General features: G+C 40.5%; 2 protein-coding genes across 2 annotated transcripts in view; one reads left to right on the top strand and one right to left on the bottom strand.

The window, feature by feature from the left end:
- Positions 1–632: 632 nt before the first annotated feature.
- Positions 633–7,914, bottom strand: LOC138971128 (DDB1- and CUL4-associated factor 7). Its single transcript, XM_070343756.1, has 9 exons — positions 7,877–7,914; positions 5,567–5,734; positions 4,991–5,092; positions 4,413–4,511; positions 3,499–3,612; positions 2,819–2,951; positions 2,148–2,299; positions 1,269–1,386; positions 633–834 (listed from the first exon to the last, which is right to left on the bottom strand). Exons 2-9 carry the CDS (start codon positions 5,714–5,716, stop codon positions 662–664), a joined length of 1,041 nt encoding a protein of 346 aa, XP_070199857.1. The 5' UTR covers positions 5,717–5,734; positions 7,877–7,914; the 3' UTR covers positions 633–661.
- A 2,477-nt stretch (positions 7,915–10,391) lies between these two features.
- Positions 10,392–16,520, top strand: part of LOC138971129 (PAX-interacting protein 1-like) — a 29,281-nt gene continuing 23,152 nt past the window's right edge. The window contains exons 1-6 of the mRNA XM_070343757.1: positions 10,392–10,546; positions 12,268–12,405; positions 14,221–14,264; positions 14,730–14,790; positions 15,282–15,395; positions 16,107–16,295. Coding sequence (XP_070199858.1) covers positions 10,445–10,546; positions 12,268–12,405; positions 14,221–14,264; positions 14,730–14,790; positions 15,282–15,395; positions 16,107–16,295 — 648 coding nt within the window. The 5' untranslated portion in view covers positions 10,392–10,444. The remainder of the gene's footprint in view (positions 10,547–12,267; positions 12,406–14,220; positions 14,265–14,729; positions 14,791–15,281; positions 15,396–16,106; positions 16,296–16,520) is intronic.

The following is a 16,520-nucleotide window of genomic DNA, read 5'->3' on the forward strand; positions in this document are numbered from 1 at the left end:
AAAAACTTGGAAGTGACTAAACTTTGCAGTTGAGAGTTATCCCCCTTACCAACAATGGTCTTATTTCTAAAACTGTACAAGAATGTATATTGTTATTTTCATGATAATATTCATTATTATTATTAGGCCAAAAGAACACAACCCCTGGTCTCAAATCCTCTTCCCCCACCCCATTCACCCCACCCATCAAAAAAGTCACCACCCTGGAGTCAAAAGTTTAGTTGTTCCGTCCAAACTCTCTATGCAGTTATCGTAACAGTTGTAAAAAAGAGACCACATAGTTCCAAATCATCTCGACCCCCTTCCCCCCATTCAATAAAGTAATTGTTCACGATAAAAAAAAAGTGTCATTGTCGTGTCTAGACCCTGAGGATCTCTATGCAGTTGTTGCAACAGTTGTAAACAAATCGACCACATAGTTCCATATCATCTCGACTACCCTACCCCACCCCCCCCCCCCCCCCCCCAATAAAGTAACTGTTCGTGACTAAAGAAAGAAAAAAGTGTCATTGTTGTGTCAGATCCTAAGGATCTCCCTGCAGTTGCAAAAAATTGACCACATAGTCCCAAATCATCTTGACCCCCCCCCCCCCCCCATTCCCTATCATACCCCTCCCCCCCCCCCCCCCCCCCCCATACACACAAAGTGTCATTGTTGCATCTAGACCCTGAGGATCTCCATGCAGTTGTTGTAGCAGATGGAGATCCAGTCGGGTTGTGTCGACGACCACTGGATCTGGTTGATCTCCCCGCCCGCTGTGTAGGCCAGGATTGGATCCTCTATAGCTCGAGGCATCTGCTGGATGTCCCATATTAAGGCCTGATGGTCGTCACCTTGAACAAGACAGTTAGATTATTTACATTTGTTACTCACAATAAGGCTGTCCTGAGTTGTTCAAAACTTGTCAAATGCAAAGAAAAATCTGGATTACAATGTATTAATTATTGTAGTAGAGCATGCGATTAAAGTTACAAACGGAAGAGTGCCTGCCACCTTCTGTTTGATTGGCTATATGAGAAGATTTGCTAAAATGTCCCTTTCTGAATTTTGCTTAGACATGGCATTTAAACAAACGCAGCTAAAATGTTCCTTCTCGTGTCACTGTCAGTGTGATAAGATTCATCACATAGCACAGTTTGACATTTCACACACACAAACTTTACCAAACTTTGCAAGACATTCACAGACAAATGCAATAAATAAAGAGAGAGAGAGAAAAACAAAAAGAAGAAATCGGGATGAAAATAAGCAGACTAAGCAGACTAACCAGCAGTGCAGATATGGCAGCTTGAATGAGGAGCCCAGCCAATACCATTGACACAGGCTCTATGATTGTTCAGTCTCGCCACAGGTGTGCACGGCACTCGCACATCCAGAATGATCACCTGGAACGAGTTTGGAGACAAAATTGTTTCATCTCATCATGGAAAGCATGCAAATCACACACAGACAGGTTGATGAGTACATCAGACACGCACCTTGCTCAATCACACATGGTATAGTGATATACACACACATCTTTGCACATGCAATTGAGTCCATGTGGCTATGGCAGAAGCCAGCATTCTGGCAATTTCTTTAGTGTTCTGGCAAGCAGTCACGAGCTTTCCACAAGAAATTAAATGTCTTAACCAAGAAAGAGCAACAATCAACCCAGGCGCCAACTATTTCTAGGCAGCATTTTTATGCACCATGACACCCCCAGATCCCCCCGCGGGTTAGGGGGAAGAATTTACCCGATGCTCCCCAGCATGTCGTAAGAGGCGACTAACGGATTCTGTTTCTCCTTTTACCCTTGTTAAGTGTTTCTTGTATAGAATATAGTCAATGTTTGTAAAGATTTTAGTCAAGCAGTATGTAAGAAATGTGAAGTCCTTTGTACTGGAAACTTGCATTCTCCCAGTAAGGTCATATATTGTACTACGTTGCAAGCCCCTGGAGCCATTTTTTGATTAGTGCTTTTGTGAACAAGAAACAATTAACAAGTGGCTCTATCCCATCCTCCCCCTTTCCCCGTCGCGATATAACCTTGAACGGTTGAAAACGACGTTAAACACCAAATAAAGAAAGAAAGACACCCCCAGATGTCATCTAAAACAGTGGGGTGTTTTTTTTGGTTGTGGGTTCTTTTTGCATCAATACTCACTTCAGAGGCGTCCATGGCCATGGTAGAAAGGTAGTTTGGATCCTGCTTGTTCCAGGCCAGCCTCAGCAGTGGTACGTGGGTAGGATCCTCATAAATGATAGTGGAGTGTTCCAGGTGACGGAGGTCAAACATTCGAACTGAGCCATCAGCGCCTGAAAGAAATTATGCATGAAGTGTAATTAATACATCAGACATTCAAAAACAAAAAAACGTAACGCAACGTTTTGTCACAATTAAACATTCCTATAACAATTTAACATACCTTTCTTGGTTTTTGATTTTAATACATCAGACAATTATTCTAAAGCCAGTCATGAATATTATCTGTCAAACAAACCATTCTTAGTGCACATAATACACCAAAGTAAAGAAAAGACACCGAGGTACTGAACTGAGAAAGAAAAAAAAACAAGAAGGGAAATTGTGTTCTATTTTGTGAGATTTAGACACTTGGGAGAAATGGTAATTCAGCCGAACTATACCATCAATGAATACTAAGAGAACCAGCAATGACTAGAAAAACACACACGCCAAACAAAAATGACACCAGGTTATACTCCATCGATTACAAACTGCAATTCCTCTAGCTACCGCACCATCTACTCACCGCATCCACCCCCCCTCCCCACCTTTAAAATGTTATTGAAGTTGATTCAAACACTAGCCCTTACCAACACTGGCAAACATGTCGCGGCCTCCTCCCGCCCGACTGAAGGCAATGTCGTAGACTTCCTTGTCGTGGGCGATCAGCTGTGTCTTCACATGGCCCGACACCATGTTCACCCGTCCCAGTACTTGGCCTGTCTGTTTTAAACGAAAACAACCCACTCACATTCATGCATAAAAAAAAATTAAAAAAAAAATAAAACATAAATAAAAAGTTCTGCAAAATATGATTAGAGTGTATAGATCAGTTGACTTATGTTGGGTTGCAAGTCGAAAAATATGTTTTCAATGAAAAAATAGGCGTAGAAAAAAAAAAAGTCATTCAACGTAAATAAAAACTTCAGCAAAATATTATCAGAGTGTAAAGCTCAGTTGACATAATATGTTGGGTTGCAAGTCGAAAAATACTTGTATGTGTGAAATGAGTATGGATTTATTTTTCAAATTAGAACAAATACTGTTGGTGTAACACAAATACTGTCTGTCTCTCATTGTGCCATCTAGCAAGGGTGTCTGTCTCAACCATGTGTACAGGAAGCACATGTCAATATTTGTCTGAGCAAAAGCAAGGCTACTCGCTCTTTCACAACCTATACAAACCCGACAGAAATATTTTGGAAAATCATCTATTGTGCAAGCACAGACAAGAAAAAAAAAATCTTCAAATCACAATAAAATAGCATACCTCCAGGCCCCAAATTGTGCAGGTTGTGTCGATGGAAGATGTGCCAAGCAAGTTAGGATCCACCTCGTTCCAGTCAAAGGAGGTCAACGGGGCACAGAAATCTGAATTTTTATTCTGGAAAAAAAAAAAGAGCAAAATTCAGTAAGAGGCTACTCAAAATGAAGAAAATAATAACAACAAAAACACCCAGTAAGGCAGCCTGAAACTTCCGATGCCACCAAGTATGTAGCAGAAAAGGTTACCAAACCGATTTTCATACCAATTCTGAATGTACGTTTGTTTGTTTGTTTGTTTGTTTGTTTAACGCCCAGCCGACCACGAAGTGCCATATCAGGGCGGTGTTGCTTTGACATATAACGTGCGCCTCACACAAGACAGAAGTCGCAGCACAGGCTTCGTGTCTCACCCAGTCACATTATTCTGACACCGGACCAACCAGTCCTAGCACTAACCCCATAATGCCAGACGCCAGGCGGAGCAGCCACTAGATTGCCAATTTTAAAGTCTTAGGTATGACCCGGCCGGGGTTCGAACCCACGACCTCCCGATCACGGGGCGGACGCCTTACCACTAGGCCAACCGTGCCGGTCTGAATGTACGTTATATAAGGTTAACTTAAACACAAGAAAATGTAACCCTGCCTTGCACTTCCAGTACATTAATGTTCATCGATTCATGACTGCATAATTGTTTTATTTGACTCAATATTTGTTTTCCAATTCCACCTCCATGTATTTTCAACGGAGAGAGAGAGAGAGAGAGAGAGAGAGAGAGAGAGAGAAAGAGTGAGATGCACAAAGACAGACAGACTGATAGACAAAGACAGCAACATGGGATTATGCATCAAAACTGATATAAATACAAGCTCTCCCACAAAAAAAGGGAAACAATCTTGCAGCTCGCCCTTAACTCACATTGTTGAGCAAGCACTCGAGCCTTGTTTCAGAGTCGCCCACTCTCCAGACTCGCAAGTAGTCACCACTCGTGGCCATCAGATCCGGAAATACTCCTTTCTGCAAGAAAAAACAACAACATAGTGTTGCTAAATAAATAATAATAATAATAATAATGGACATTTATATAGCGCTTCTCCACAGCTCGAAGCGCTTTACAAGTTCAATTTACAAGTTCAATCAAAAACACAACACGATATATACAACTAATACAATTTGTCTCAGATAAAAAGGAAAATACTCATCAAAGAGCACATTATATACATGCTTCCATAAAATACAAAGATTCACATTTTTTCGCAGCGCCGTCAGCGTCTGATTCAACCCTTTCCATTTCCATTTCACCACAAGGACATAGACTAATCATATTTCAAAGGTAAACCAAACCATAAACTTGATTAACTTTTGCTCATGATTAGACCAGGCTATTCAACTTCTCCAACATTTGTTCACATTTTCTCCAAAGGAAAACTCAGAAAATATATATCTAAAACAGTAAAACATGTTTTTGGCAGACTAAAACAGTATACTTCACTCACTGAATCTGGAATCCACATGATTTTTGTGGTTGGATACGGATGGTCGAAGGTGCTCTTGGATGTAAACTCTGCACTTTCTTCATCGAGAGATACAATCTGAACCTGTAAAAGAAATGTAAAAGTAAATGAAGATCACTAAATCAAAATGTGCAGGACTCCAGCAAAACTGCCTATATTTTACAGAAAGAACTAAAAATGTGTACAAGACAGCAATACACAAAGTGATTATCTGAGTAACCACAATACAAAACCGGATGTGTTAACTCAAGTTAATTGTTGGCTAGCACTAAACAAACATATGTTACCTGTAAAGAAATGTTTTCAAACCCTTCTGCCTTGCTCTCGCACTTTAAAAATGCACCAAGCAAACCTGTCTGTGCTTAAAAGATGTGCTGAAAAGCGGCACATAGACAGGTCACCTTCAAAGTTTCAAATCATTTCTGAACAAAACATTACCCCGTAAAATTGTAATGTACGTTGTCCATGGATCTAGCCCATGCATTCATTTGTGCTTTAGATGTACTGCATTTGCTACACATATATGTCAAAGATAGCACTCCATCAAAATCAACAAACCTTGTTGTTGTATTCTTCTACAAAGCTTCCGAGGGCAAGACGGAAGCGTTTGTCTGGCCGAATGCTCCAGTTCATACTGTACACCGTCCATGGTGCCTCGTACTTGTAGATTTCTTTTCTCTTGGCTGGAGCAGCTGTGTGACCAGCCATCCTGCCTTCTTTTAACGACTGAAAAAAAGGACATGAAAGCATGTACGTATAAGTTACAGCTCCGTCCATCCATGGTATCGCGTGATATTTTGTCGAGACTGGGTCAATGAATATGATGACGTCACTTGAGGCTCTGCCGAGAGTGACGTCATTATATTCTTTCACCCCGTCGAGACAAAATATCACGCTATGCCATGAATGAATCTGAGCTGTAAAGTATATATGGCATGACCGAAGTAAGGAGAATTTGTCATGGGATGTGGAAACAAAGCATGGGAAATTCACCATGGGCAGAATAATCAACGCAAGCCTAGAAGTTGTAGAACTATATTTTGTTTCAGTCTTGGCAAGGTCAGTTTTGGCCGGAAAAGACATCATGAATTCATTCACCCTGCCGAGACAAAATACCAATTCCATGGATGAAAACGTATCCCGTGACGCATCAAAGCTAAATTTTGTTTTGAAATGTCTTCACAACGTACAGGTAATTTATAACGGCATAATCGTCATCACAAGACAGGAAAAACGCATACTTTGTTTGTCGTCTGCTACAAATCTAGTCTTGTTGGTTGACGGAGTGACCAAAAGCTTCAATCGTACCTTCATCAACCAGAATAAATGCTCAGTCCGTTGTCATTTCGCAACTGAACATTGGTTTTTTTCTTTAACTTTTTGGTTAACATTGAAACGGCAACCCAAAAGAGTGTTTCAGCTGTTTTAAGACACAGGCTCAGCTACTTCTTTTAAGTTGCTTTTCAGTCTAAAATGACACCGGAAGCGAAAAAATTGTCGCGCATACTGTCACAAAAAGACGTCATGACAAAGTTACACGCAAAACGAAAGAGACTTTGATGTCATTTACTTTTGTTCTGACTTTTCCGTCTGTTCCTAGCTTGTCAGTGAAGACTTGACGCGAGTAAGCTTACCCAAAACGTCTTTTAGTTCTCTGTTCGCATTGCAGCTGTGAAATAATCAGTCTTGTGTCTCGGTCGTGTAGGTACAGAGTTTGCTTCTGCAATCGTTGTGTTCGTGTTGATGACGGCTTCGTAAGACAAATCAGCGAATCTATCATGTAGAAGACATTTCTGCACAAAACACCGAACCCAACTGTATTGATGCGTTTGCAATTTTCTGAAGAAATAAACTGCATGTGGTTAATTTCATACGTTTAATGCTTGTCGAAACGACCCATAAGGCTTTTGAATAAAAGATTTCACGCATTGCTTGGCCATCTGATCACAGATGAGGTCGCAGTTTGTAGGTTGAATCTATGAATCGGCCAGAGATAGATCTGCATTTCTGGTACGACCTTCCAGATTAACAACAGCGGGTTCATGGTCGGAATCAAGAGGTCAAATTTGCGTGGCTCCCAATCATTTCATAAAAGATTTCCTTTTTCTTGTTTCTGCAAGTTATTTTGCCTAGGTCATGGCCGAACTTTAGGCCTACGGAGAAATATCGCTGGATATTTTCTCACTAGAATAACAGAGACAAAGAAGGGAAGTCATGCTATGTTAGTAATTACAAACCACAAAGGGAAGTAAGTGCTATGTGACTAAATACAGTCAACCCTATGTAGAGTGACCATTAAAATAATCAACACTGGTGCGAGTTATACAGAACAAGAACCCTGGTACACGAGAGAATAATAATAGAGAGCACTGAAATAAACAAACGGCTTTTATCCTTATTTAATTTCAAGCCTGTACAAAAGTGGAAGAACCGAGAGTTCAGAATGGAACTTGCACGGATTTGAGGAAGAGCTTAGAACTGTTGTTCATCAAAACATGTTTGACACACTTTCACCAATGATTTTGACCAGTCTGTTATTATCTTTTGCACCTACGAATCGAGATTGAGTAGTATTTACGTTCAGAAACAATGGAAGGGACGATTTGCCTCGATAATTGCTTGAAATTACAGCGCAAGCACCTTCTCGCAATCTCAGACACAGAGAAAACACTGGACTCTACTCTCTAGTCTAGATGATGGATCACAGTGTCTTCATTTTCTAACGTGTCATCTTGTGAATTACAAACTCATCTTTTTTTGATATTAAGTAGCTACATTGAAACAATCCTCGCACACATATAAATCTTCATAAATAATTGATCAAGAGTGAAAAGCACGATCTTTTTTAAGTAAATAAACATGATCTACCTCCAGCGCAGCAAATTTATCGTCCACCACAGAACGATTGTTGGAAATGTATTGCGACAATGCAGACAGAGAAATAATTATGACGGTTTTCACAGTAGGTTGAAGGAGTTGATTTACACTTACTAAAATATGAACTATCTGAATGTTTGGGGTATCATTTCTTGATTTATCCACTAATGTGTAAATTAATGCGACTTGCCGCAATCGGTATGTTGTAGACTTGGTGAGCCAAGAGTTAAATGTACGTGGCCGAACGGGTAAAGATTACTCCCCGTACTGTGCGCTCTGCCCCTTTCTTTGCTTTTGCAGTGTGTGTGTGCAGGGCCGGACCAAGTTCGTTTGATGGAGGGGGGGGGGGGGGGGTCCAACTGAAGGCAGGGGTCCAGGGGCCGCCGAGGCACCGGTGGGGTGCAGGGGCAACACCCCGCTGGGGGGTCTGGGGGGCAAAGCCTCCCAGAAGCTGAGAAAATTTTGCATTTTTGAGGTCATTTTTTGGTCTTTCCTTGCAACTGGGAATCAAAATTACACATTTTCAACAGTAACAAAATACTTCAGATATTCATTTATCATAGTGGTTCAGTGGAATAATCCCAAAGACATATATGCCTAGTAAATAAGTCTGATGATATTTTTTTTCTTTTCTCTGAGAGGTACATCGGATGGCCGGGGGGGGGGGGGGGGGGGGGGTCCGAAACCCAGGAACCCCCCCCCCCCAGATCCGGCCCTGGTGTGTGTGTGTGTGTGTGTGTGTGTGTGTATGTGTGTGTGTGCGTATGTGTGTGTGTGTGCGTATGTGTGTGTATGTGTGTTTGTGTGTGTGTGTGTGTTTTCACGAGTCCTCTATTCAAGTTTGCAACACGGCTTCTCTTGAATGTTTGCGGCCTATCATGTGTAAGCGGGCCTTCCCCCCCCCCCCCCCAAAAAAAAACTTTTGAAAAGGTCAGCATACTCTTATTCAGAAACTCCCCAAATGGAAAGACTTCCAAAGCCGGTTCCCAAATTAAGAATGAAAAAACAAAAATGGTAACTTTTTGGAACATTTGATTTTGATTTATAACAAAACAAAATATGACATTACATCAACAAGTGCGTCGACCCAATGAATGGTCTTCAAATTGGACAGGTAGCAGACAAACACTTCTGACACAGATATTGAACTACGCTTAAAAAGCGTTGCTCAGTGTTCTCACTGCAGTCTCAGTCTGGGCGGGGATGTAGCTCAGTCGGTAGCGCGCTGGATTTGTATCCAGCCCGGCGGTTGGCCGCTGTCAGCGTGAGTTCGTCCCCACGTTCGGCGAGAGATTTATTTCTCAGAGTCAACCTTTGTGTGCAGACTCTCCTCGGTGTCAGAACACCCCCCCCCCTCCCCCCCCGTGTGTAAACGCAAGCACAAGACCAAGTGCGCACAAAAAAGATCCTGTAATCCGACCATGTCACAGAGTTCGGTGAGTTATAGAAACACGAAAATACCCAGCATGCTTCCTCCGAAAGCGGCGTATGGCTGCCTAAATGGCGGGGTAAAAACGGTCATACACGTAAAAGCCGTGGGAGTTTCAGCCCATGAACGACTTGAACAAACAACTGCAGTCTCAGTCTGGCCGGCCCAGCCGAATGATGGTCAGGGTCATTATTATTATTATTATTATTATTATGAACATTTGTGCGCCTAATCTAAATATAGCCCTAGGCGCTTACAAAATATACAATACATAGTGAACATTATACGAAACACAAATCGACAAGGACCAAGACACTCGGACTCATACACTCGCAGACAGACGCACAGCGAGAACGCAACGCACTCACTCATACCAACTACAGGCACATGCATTCTGAAGACGGAAAAACAGTCATAAATAAATAAATAAATTATTGGATACATAAAGTTACTTGAGAGAAGAAGAATAGTGCTGGAAAGGGAAGAAGAAGGAGATCATGTTCTCAGTCTCTGGCGAGATTGCTATATAAACAGCAACGCTTTCTAAGCTAAGTTCATTACATGTACCGTAAGTGTTTGTCTGTCTGTTCATTCTAAAGACCATTAATTTTACCTTTTTTTAAAATATTTTTAATTTTTTATTCTTCTATATCATTGGAACGTATAGTTCAGGAGAAAGCAAAACATTGACAAGAACTTTGACCTGTCGGTCTTAATGTGGACAAACAAGAGACACACAAAAACAAGAAGGAAAAACAATATGGTAACTGATGCTGAGACTAATCTTAGAATATGACTGAGTTGTTTCCAAGGTACGAATATATTCGAGGCCGCAAAACTAAAGTTTCAGTTCTCATTAGCTTTGTCCTCGTTTCAGTCGATATTGAGTGATTTATTGCACATAAGGACTAAAATGTATTGCATGAAATTAAATAAAACACAGCAGGGATGTTTATTGTGGTTTTCTTGTTTGATAGCAGTTCTTTTTAAACCCTTCAAGTTCAACAACATAGTAATGAGGCGATATGTTTAGGGTCACCGAGACGGAAGGAAATCTTTGTAGCGGGAAACAAAGATCGTTCTTGCTGGAGCGCGTTTTCGGCGCTTACGGTAACGACGTGACGTTAAAAATGGTTGCAGACCCAAAAATAAAAGAGGAAAGCACACCAGATGCACCCAAAGACGTCTTCAAAGATGTTACTTATTACATTGTTGGAGATGTGAGCCAAGACGTAAGCCAAATTTGCACACTTCTGTTAATCACAGACCGATCACTGTGGAACGCCTTCTGCTACAGTCGGCTTACTAGTACTTACAAAGCTCAGTTTACTTTCACAATCATTCACAACTGCAAAGAACAATATGTATGTGTTGCTCGATTTGATTTGTGAAGAATATAAGCAGTTAGTAATTTTGGATCTTCGTTTCAAAGAGCAGTGAGGGAGGGATAACAATTAACATTGGGTGGGTGACTCATTCATTGATCAGTGAAATGGATGCTCAAGCAGTCAAGGTCAGCAGTGATGGCTTTTCGATGGATTAATTGGTGCCTGTTATATTCATTGTTATTACCCCACTCTGAAATATTATCAAAAATAAAGATTCTTCATCATCCAGCGCATAATGATAAGGCATGTGCAAGCACTCACACACACACACACACACACACACAGTGACACACACACACACACACACACACACAAACTTCCTTTGATTGATGGATCTGCAAATAATACAAGTATTCTTGAAAGAAACCAGCACTATAAACAACCTTTTAGTCTTATTATTATATTGACTTATGTTTCATTCAGGCGAAACTTGCTCGCGGAGCTAGGATGTGAGAGTACACGTATAAAAGTACGTTTTGATGGCTAGCTAAGCAAGTACCATTGATTGATACCAAAAAGATCGTCTGCACTGGTCGGTGGACAGCCATTCAGATTGGCAGCTGCGCGGCCACCATTAAGGCACCCTCGCCTTCGCTTGCGAAATCCCAGCGTCCCTTGCGGGGAGAATTGCCCAAGAAACGGTACTTCCTCGCGGTCGCCCCTCTTGCCAATTCTCGCCTTGAAGACAATGGGGAATTCATGATTAAGTGATTTGCGAATTGCACTGCCTGGTAAATGACCTGTAAGTTATAACCACAGCCCCTGAAATAATATTAAAAGTTTATTTACATAACTGCAGAATTTGCATAATCATGCCAAGTGCTTGTAAACCAAAGCCAGCTGTTCAAATCCAATAGCAATGGTCGGTTCTGGTGAGGTTATGCCCCCTCTTTCTTTCGGCTGGTAATCAATAGGACGCTTATATAGCGCATATTCCATGGGTACAGTTCTAGGCGCTCTGCAATGATGCTGTGTGAGATGAAATTTTATACGGCCAGTAGATTGCAGCCATTTTGGCGCATATTTACCTTTCACGGCCTATTATTCCAAGTCACACGGTTATAGGTAGACAATTATTAACTGTGCCTAAGCAATTTTGCCAGGAAAGACCCTTTTGTCAATCGTGGGATCTTTAACGTGCACACCCCAATGTAGTGTACACGGGGGGTGTTCGGACACCGAAAAGAGTCTGCACACAAAGTTGACTCTGAGAAATAAATTTCCGCCGAACGTGGGTTTGAACTCACGCTGACAGCGGCCAACTGAATACAAATCCACCGCGCTACCAACTGAGCTATGTCCCCGCCCCTGGCGCCACCTCGCGGCAAGATCACACGAGAAAGGAAAAAATACTTGCATTGGTCCCAAATAGCATATCGGTTTGGTAACAGTTCGTGTGTAAGTCGTGCATTTTATACGGTAAACAGACAATGGTCGGTTCTGGTGAGGTTATGCCTCTTCCTTCTTTCGGCTGGTAACTGGCGGCAAGATCACAGGAGTTGTCTTGCGTTATCACCCCAGAAGCGCTCATTAAACATGTAAGTCAAATATCTTGTGTGTTGCAGGTGATAAAACTGCTTGATTCGCATGGAGCAAAGCGAGACTCCTACCTGAGCGACATTGTCAGCCATGTCATCGCAGACAGCACCGCACCTGACGAATACTCAGAGGCCAAGGAACTCTTTGAACGACCTGTCGTTTCTGTAAGTTTGAAGTTTTGCTGTCTTTGTGTACCTTCTCTGTTCAACTTCAAATAAATTAAGGAAACACTAGTTTTGTATTGCTTTATTATGAAAAACAAATTAAAATGTCATTTTTCTGGTTGTTTGCATGAGAAAAAGTGCTCAGTAAGAAGATGAGTTTGTGGTAGTTATTTAATTAATTTGCAAATTACCTGATCTTTTATTGGATTTCAAACTAAAACTGTTGACAGAAGTGTTGCAGTTGTAGATTACCTCCCTTTGACCGTTATCGGTAAATGGCCTATCCTTAATTGGTATGAAAGGGGAGGAGAACTTTAGCTTAATAAAGATGGAAGCAAACCACATGCTGGCGTCTGAGTGAAGTTTGTCTTTAACATAGTGTCAGAAAAATGGATCGTCTAGACCCACCACAACCTTTTTCCTGATCAGCTTATCAATATCAGCTAGTTGTATTCTGCTGATCCAAGTTAGCACTTTGTACAGCAGTAGATTTATAGAACTTCAGACTTTTTTGTTCTTTTTACATTTAGTCAAGTTTTGACTAAATGTTTTAACATAGAGGGGGAATCGAGACGAGGGTCGTGGTGTATGTGTGTCTGTGTGTGTGTAGAGAGATTCAGAGTAAACTACTGGACCGATCTTTATGAAATTTGACATGAGAGTTTCTGGGTATGATATCCCCAGACGTTTTTTTCATTTTGTTGATAAATGTTTTTAATGACGTCATATCCGGCTTTTTGTAAATGTTGAGGCGGCACTGTCACACCCTCATTTTTCAATCAAATTGATTGAAATTTTGGCCAAGCAATCTTCGACGAAGGCCGGACTTCGGTATTGCATTTGAGCTTGGAGGCTTAAAAATTAATTAATGACTTTGGTCATTAAAAATCGGAAAATTGTAATTATAATTATTTTTTTTACAAAACGATCCAAAATTACGTTCATCTTATTGTTCATCATTTTCTGATTCCAAAAACATATAAATATGTTATATTCGGATTAAAAACAAGCTCTGAAAATTGAAGGTGCACTTTCGGATGAACAATGTTTACTGTGTGTGTGTGTGTGTGTGTGTGTGTGTGTGCGTGTGTGTGGGCATGTGTGGGTGGGTGTGTGTGTGTGTGTGTGTGTGTGTGTGTGCATTATAATTGTTGTGTATACTGAGAGTTCGTTCCTGTAAGAGCCTCTGGATTTTTGTAACATTTATGTTTTGTTTTTGGTTTTGTTGTAAAGTGTTTATGATTGTGTTCTATTCCGTCAATGGCGTCATTCTGGTAATGATGTTGTTATTGCTTTTGTAAAGCGCTTTGTGTGTTCGAAAGCGCTATAGAAATCACCATTATTATTATTATTATTATTAAATATAAAAATTATGATTAAAATAAAATCTCCGAAATCGATTTAAAAACAATATCATCTTATTCCTTGTCGGTTCCTGATTCCAAAAACATATAGATATGATATGTTTGGATTAAAAACACGCTTAGAAAGTTAAAATGAAGAGAGGTACAGAAAACTTTGCTATCCCGCTCAGCGCGACCACCGCACTATTCTGGCTTGTCGATTTCACTGCCTTCGCCACGAGCGGTGGACTGACGAAACTACGAGTATGCGGTCTTGGTGATAAAATGCAGTGCGTTCAGTTTTATTCTGTGAGTTCGACAGCTTGACTAAATGTAGTAATTTCGCCTTACGCGACTTGTGTCCCTTGGCAACTTGTTTGTTATAATAAGCATCTTACATCGATCCTTTTTTTCATTTGTAAAATAGAATCACAAAATGATGTTTAATATATTTTATGTTTTTCTTTTCCAGAGCCAGTGGGTTATTCTGTCTGTGAAATGTGGAAAGCAGCTACCGTATCCTTGGGTCTAGTCTAACACTAACAGCTAGAAGATTTTATTGTCTCTGCTTGTTGTGCCATTTGAAAATGCAGTTATATCTGTTCACTGGTGCTGTGTATAATTTGAGTTTGAAAACATTATTACTTTTCTATAAAATGGTCACATTTTCATTATTTATTTTATTTATGACTTTGCACATTTACCTTGTTGAGAAAGAGGCAGTGTGAGACACTGTGTGTGTGGGTGTGCTGAAATGCAAAGGACACTGTTGGCTTATAAATGTTTAAGTCTTTTTTTCTTTTTCTTTTTTTCTTTCTTTTTTTTTCTTCTTTTTTTCTTCTTTTTTTCTTCTTTTTTTAATATTTTTTTATATAAAGACAAGTTTACAAATATACATTGGCACATATATACAATAAACATACATTTAACATACATTTATATGGGTGAAGGTTTAGTCTTTTTTTCTTAACAACATACCAGAAAAGAACTGTTTGCACTGGAAGGCAGGTTGTTTTCTGGAGTAAAAGTTTGCCCACATCAGGTATGGTATTAATCACAAAACAGTTTTTGATACAACTGGGGATTGGTTTTACAGGAGTGAAGATGAACCGTGCATTTGAAATTCTTTTTTTCAGGGGAAGGTAGGGATCAATGTGTGAATAAAGCTATGAGTATTGAGTAGATACTGTTTTGTATTGTATTGTCTTCTGTTACTCATGAAAGAACTTCAGCTGTCTGTACTCGAACGAAATGCCCAATACTGAAAACTTCAGGATAGATGGGAGAAATGGGTTTGTAAATTGTTCACAAGTACATGTTGAATTTTCATTGGTTGGTTAGTGTGTTTAATAATATTGACATGCTTTGCTCAGTTTGCTTAGTGTTTATTTACCTTTTGTGTGGTCTTTTTGACATTGGTTCTTTGAGAAAACAAATCAAATTTTAAGCTTGATCCTTTTGTCTTCTTACTTTAAACTCGACACACATGGAGAATAGTAGCACGGAATAACAGTAACAATGTGTTATGTGTAGCTGGATCCCGATGATGCAAAGAATCTATGGGCGATGGTGATGTACAACGGTGGTCAGTGTCAGATGAAGCTGGACAATACTGTCACGCATCTGGTCACTACTTCAACCTGCAGCGTAAGTCAGCGTTTCAATTTAGATGGTACCTCATTTATTTTGCGTATGCATGTGTTTCTTACTCTCAATCTCTGCATTTTAGTTTGAGAAAACTTGCCATCCAAGTAAGCTATTTTGTTTATTTCTATGTTCCTTTGTTGGCTACTGTCTGACGGGTGGAATGGTGCAGTGGATAAGACATCGGCCTCCTATTCGGAAGGTCGTGATCCCTGCCGTGGCCGCCTGGTGGGTTAAGGGTGGAGATTTTTCCCATCTCCCAGGTCAATTTATGTGCAGACCTGCGTGTGCCTTATCCCCCTTCGTGTGTACACGCAAGCACAAGACCAAGTGCGCACGAAAAAGATCCTGTAATCCACGTCAGAGTTTGGTGGGTTATAAAAACACAAAAATACCCAGCATGCTTCCCCTGAAATCGGCGTATGCTGCCTGAATGGCGGGGTAAAAACGATCACACACGTAAAAACCCACTCGCGCAAAAACATGAGTGAACGTGGGAGTTACAGCCTATGAACAAAGAAGACGAAGGCTACTGTTTAATACATTTTAAAATTTGTGTTAACAATGTGTTTTATGAGAAATGTCTGCTAGGAATCTGTACATTTGGCTCAGTCATAAAATTCTTCAGTGCTAAATTCAGTTTAGATTGCAGTTTTCCCTTTGAGTTTAGATTTTGGTTATGCTCATTTGCTGTTTGAATTCTTGCACAAACAGGAGAAATATGAAGTGGCGCTGCAACATGAGGACACTGTCAAGGTCGTCACGCCTGACTGGTTCTCCGACAGCGTCAGGAACAAGTCTCGCTTGGACGAGAAGATCTATCACCCGAAGCTGATCCTCCCACCCAAACCAGAAACGCCGCCCAAACTTGAACTACCGCCCATCTCTGATCTCTCTATGCTTGTGAGTGCAATTGTGGAGGATTTGTCTTTTCTTCCTCTTTCTGTTTTCTTTTATAATGAGAGAAGCCAGGGTGATGGCAGCTGTTGTTTTTCTCCTTTTCATTTTGTCAGAGAATTTTGGGTGGTATTTTGCGTACATATAACAATCCTGTATTTTGGTAAAGGATTGTTTAAGTTATAGCTTTTTGACTTTACAATTACATTCATGTATTTTAAGTCAGCAGAG

This window comes from Littorina saxatilis, linkage group LG7 (genome assembly GCF_037325665.1).
Source record: "Littorina saxatilis isolate snail1 linkage group LG7, US_GU_Lsax_2.0, whole genome shotgun sequence".
Classification (NCBI taxonomy): domain Eukaryota; kingdom Metazoa; phylum Mollusca; class Gastropoda; order Littorinimorpha; family Littorinidae; genus Littorina; species Littorina saxatilis.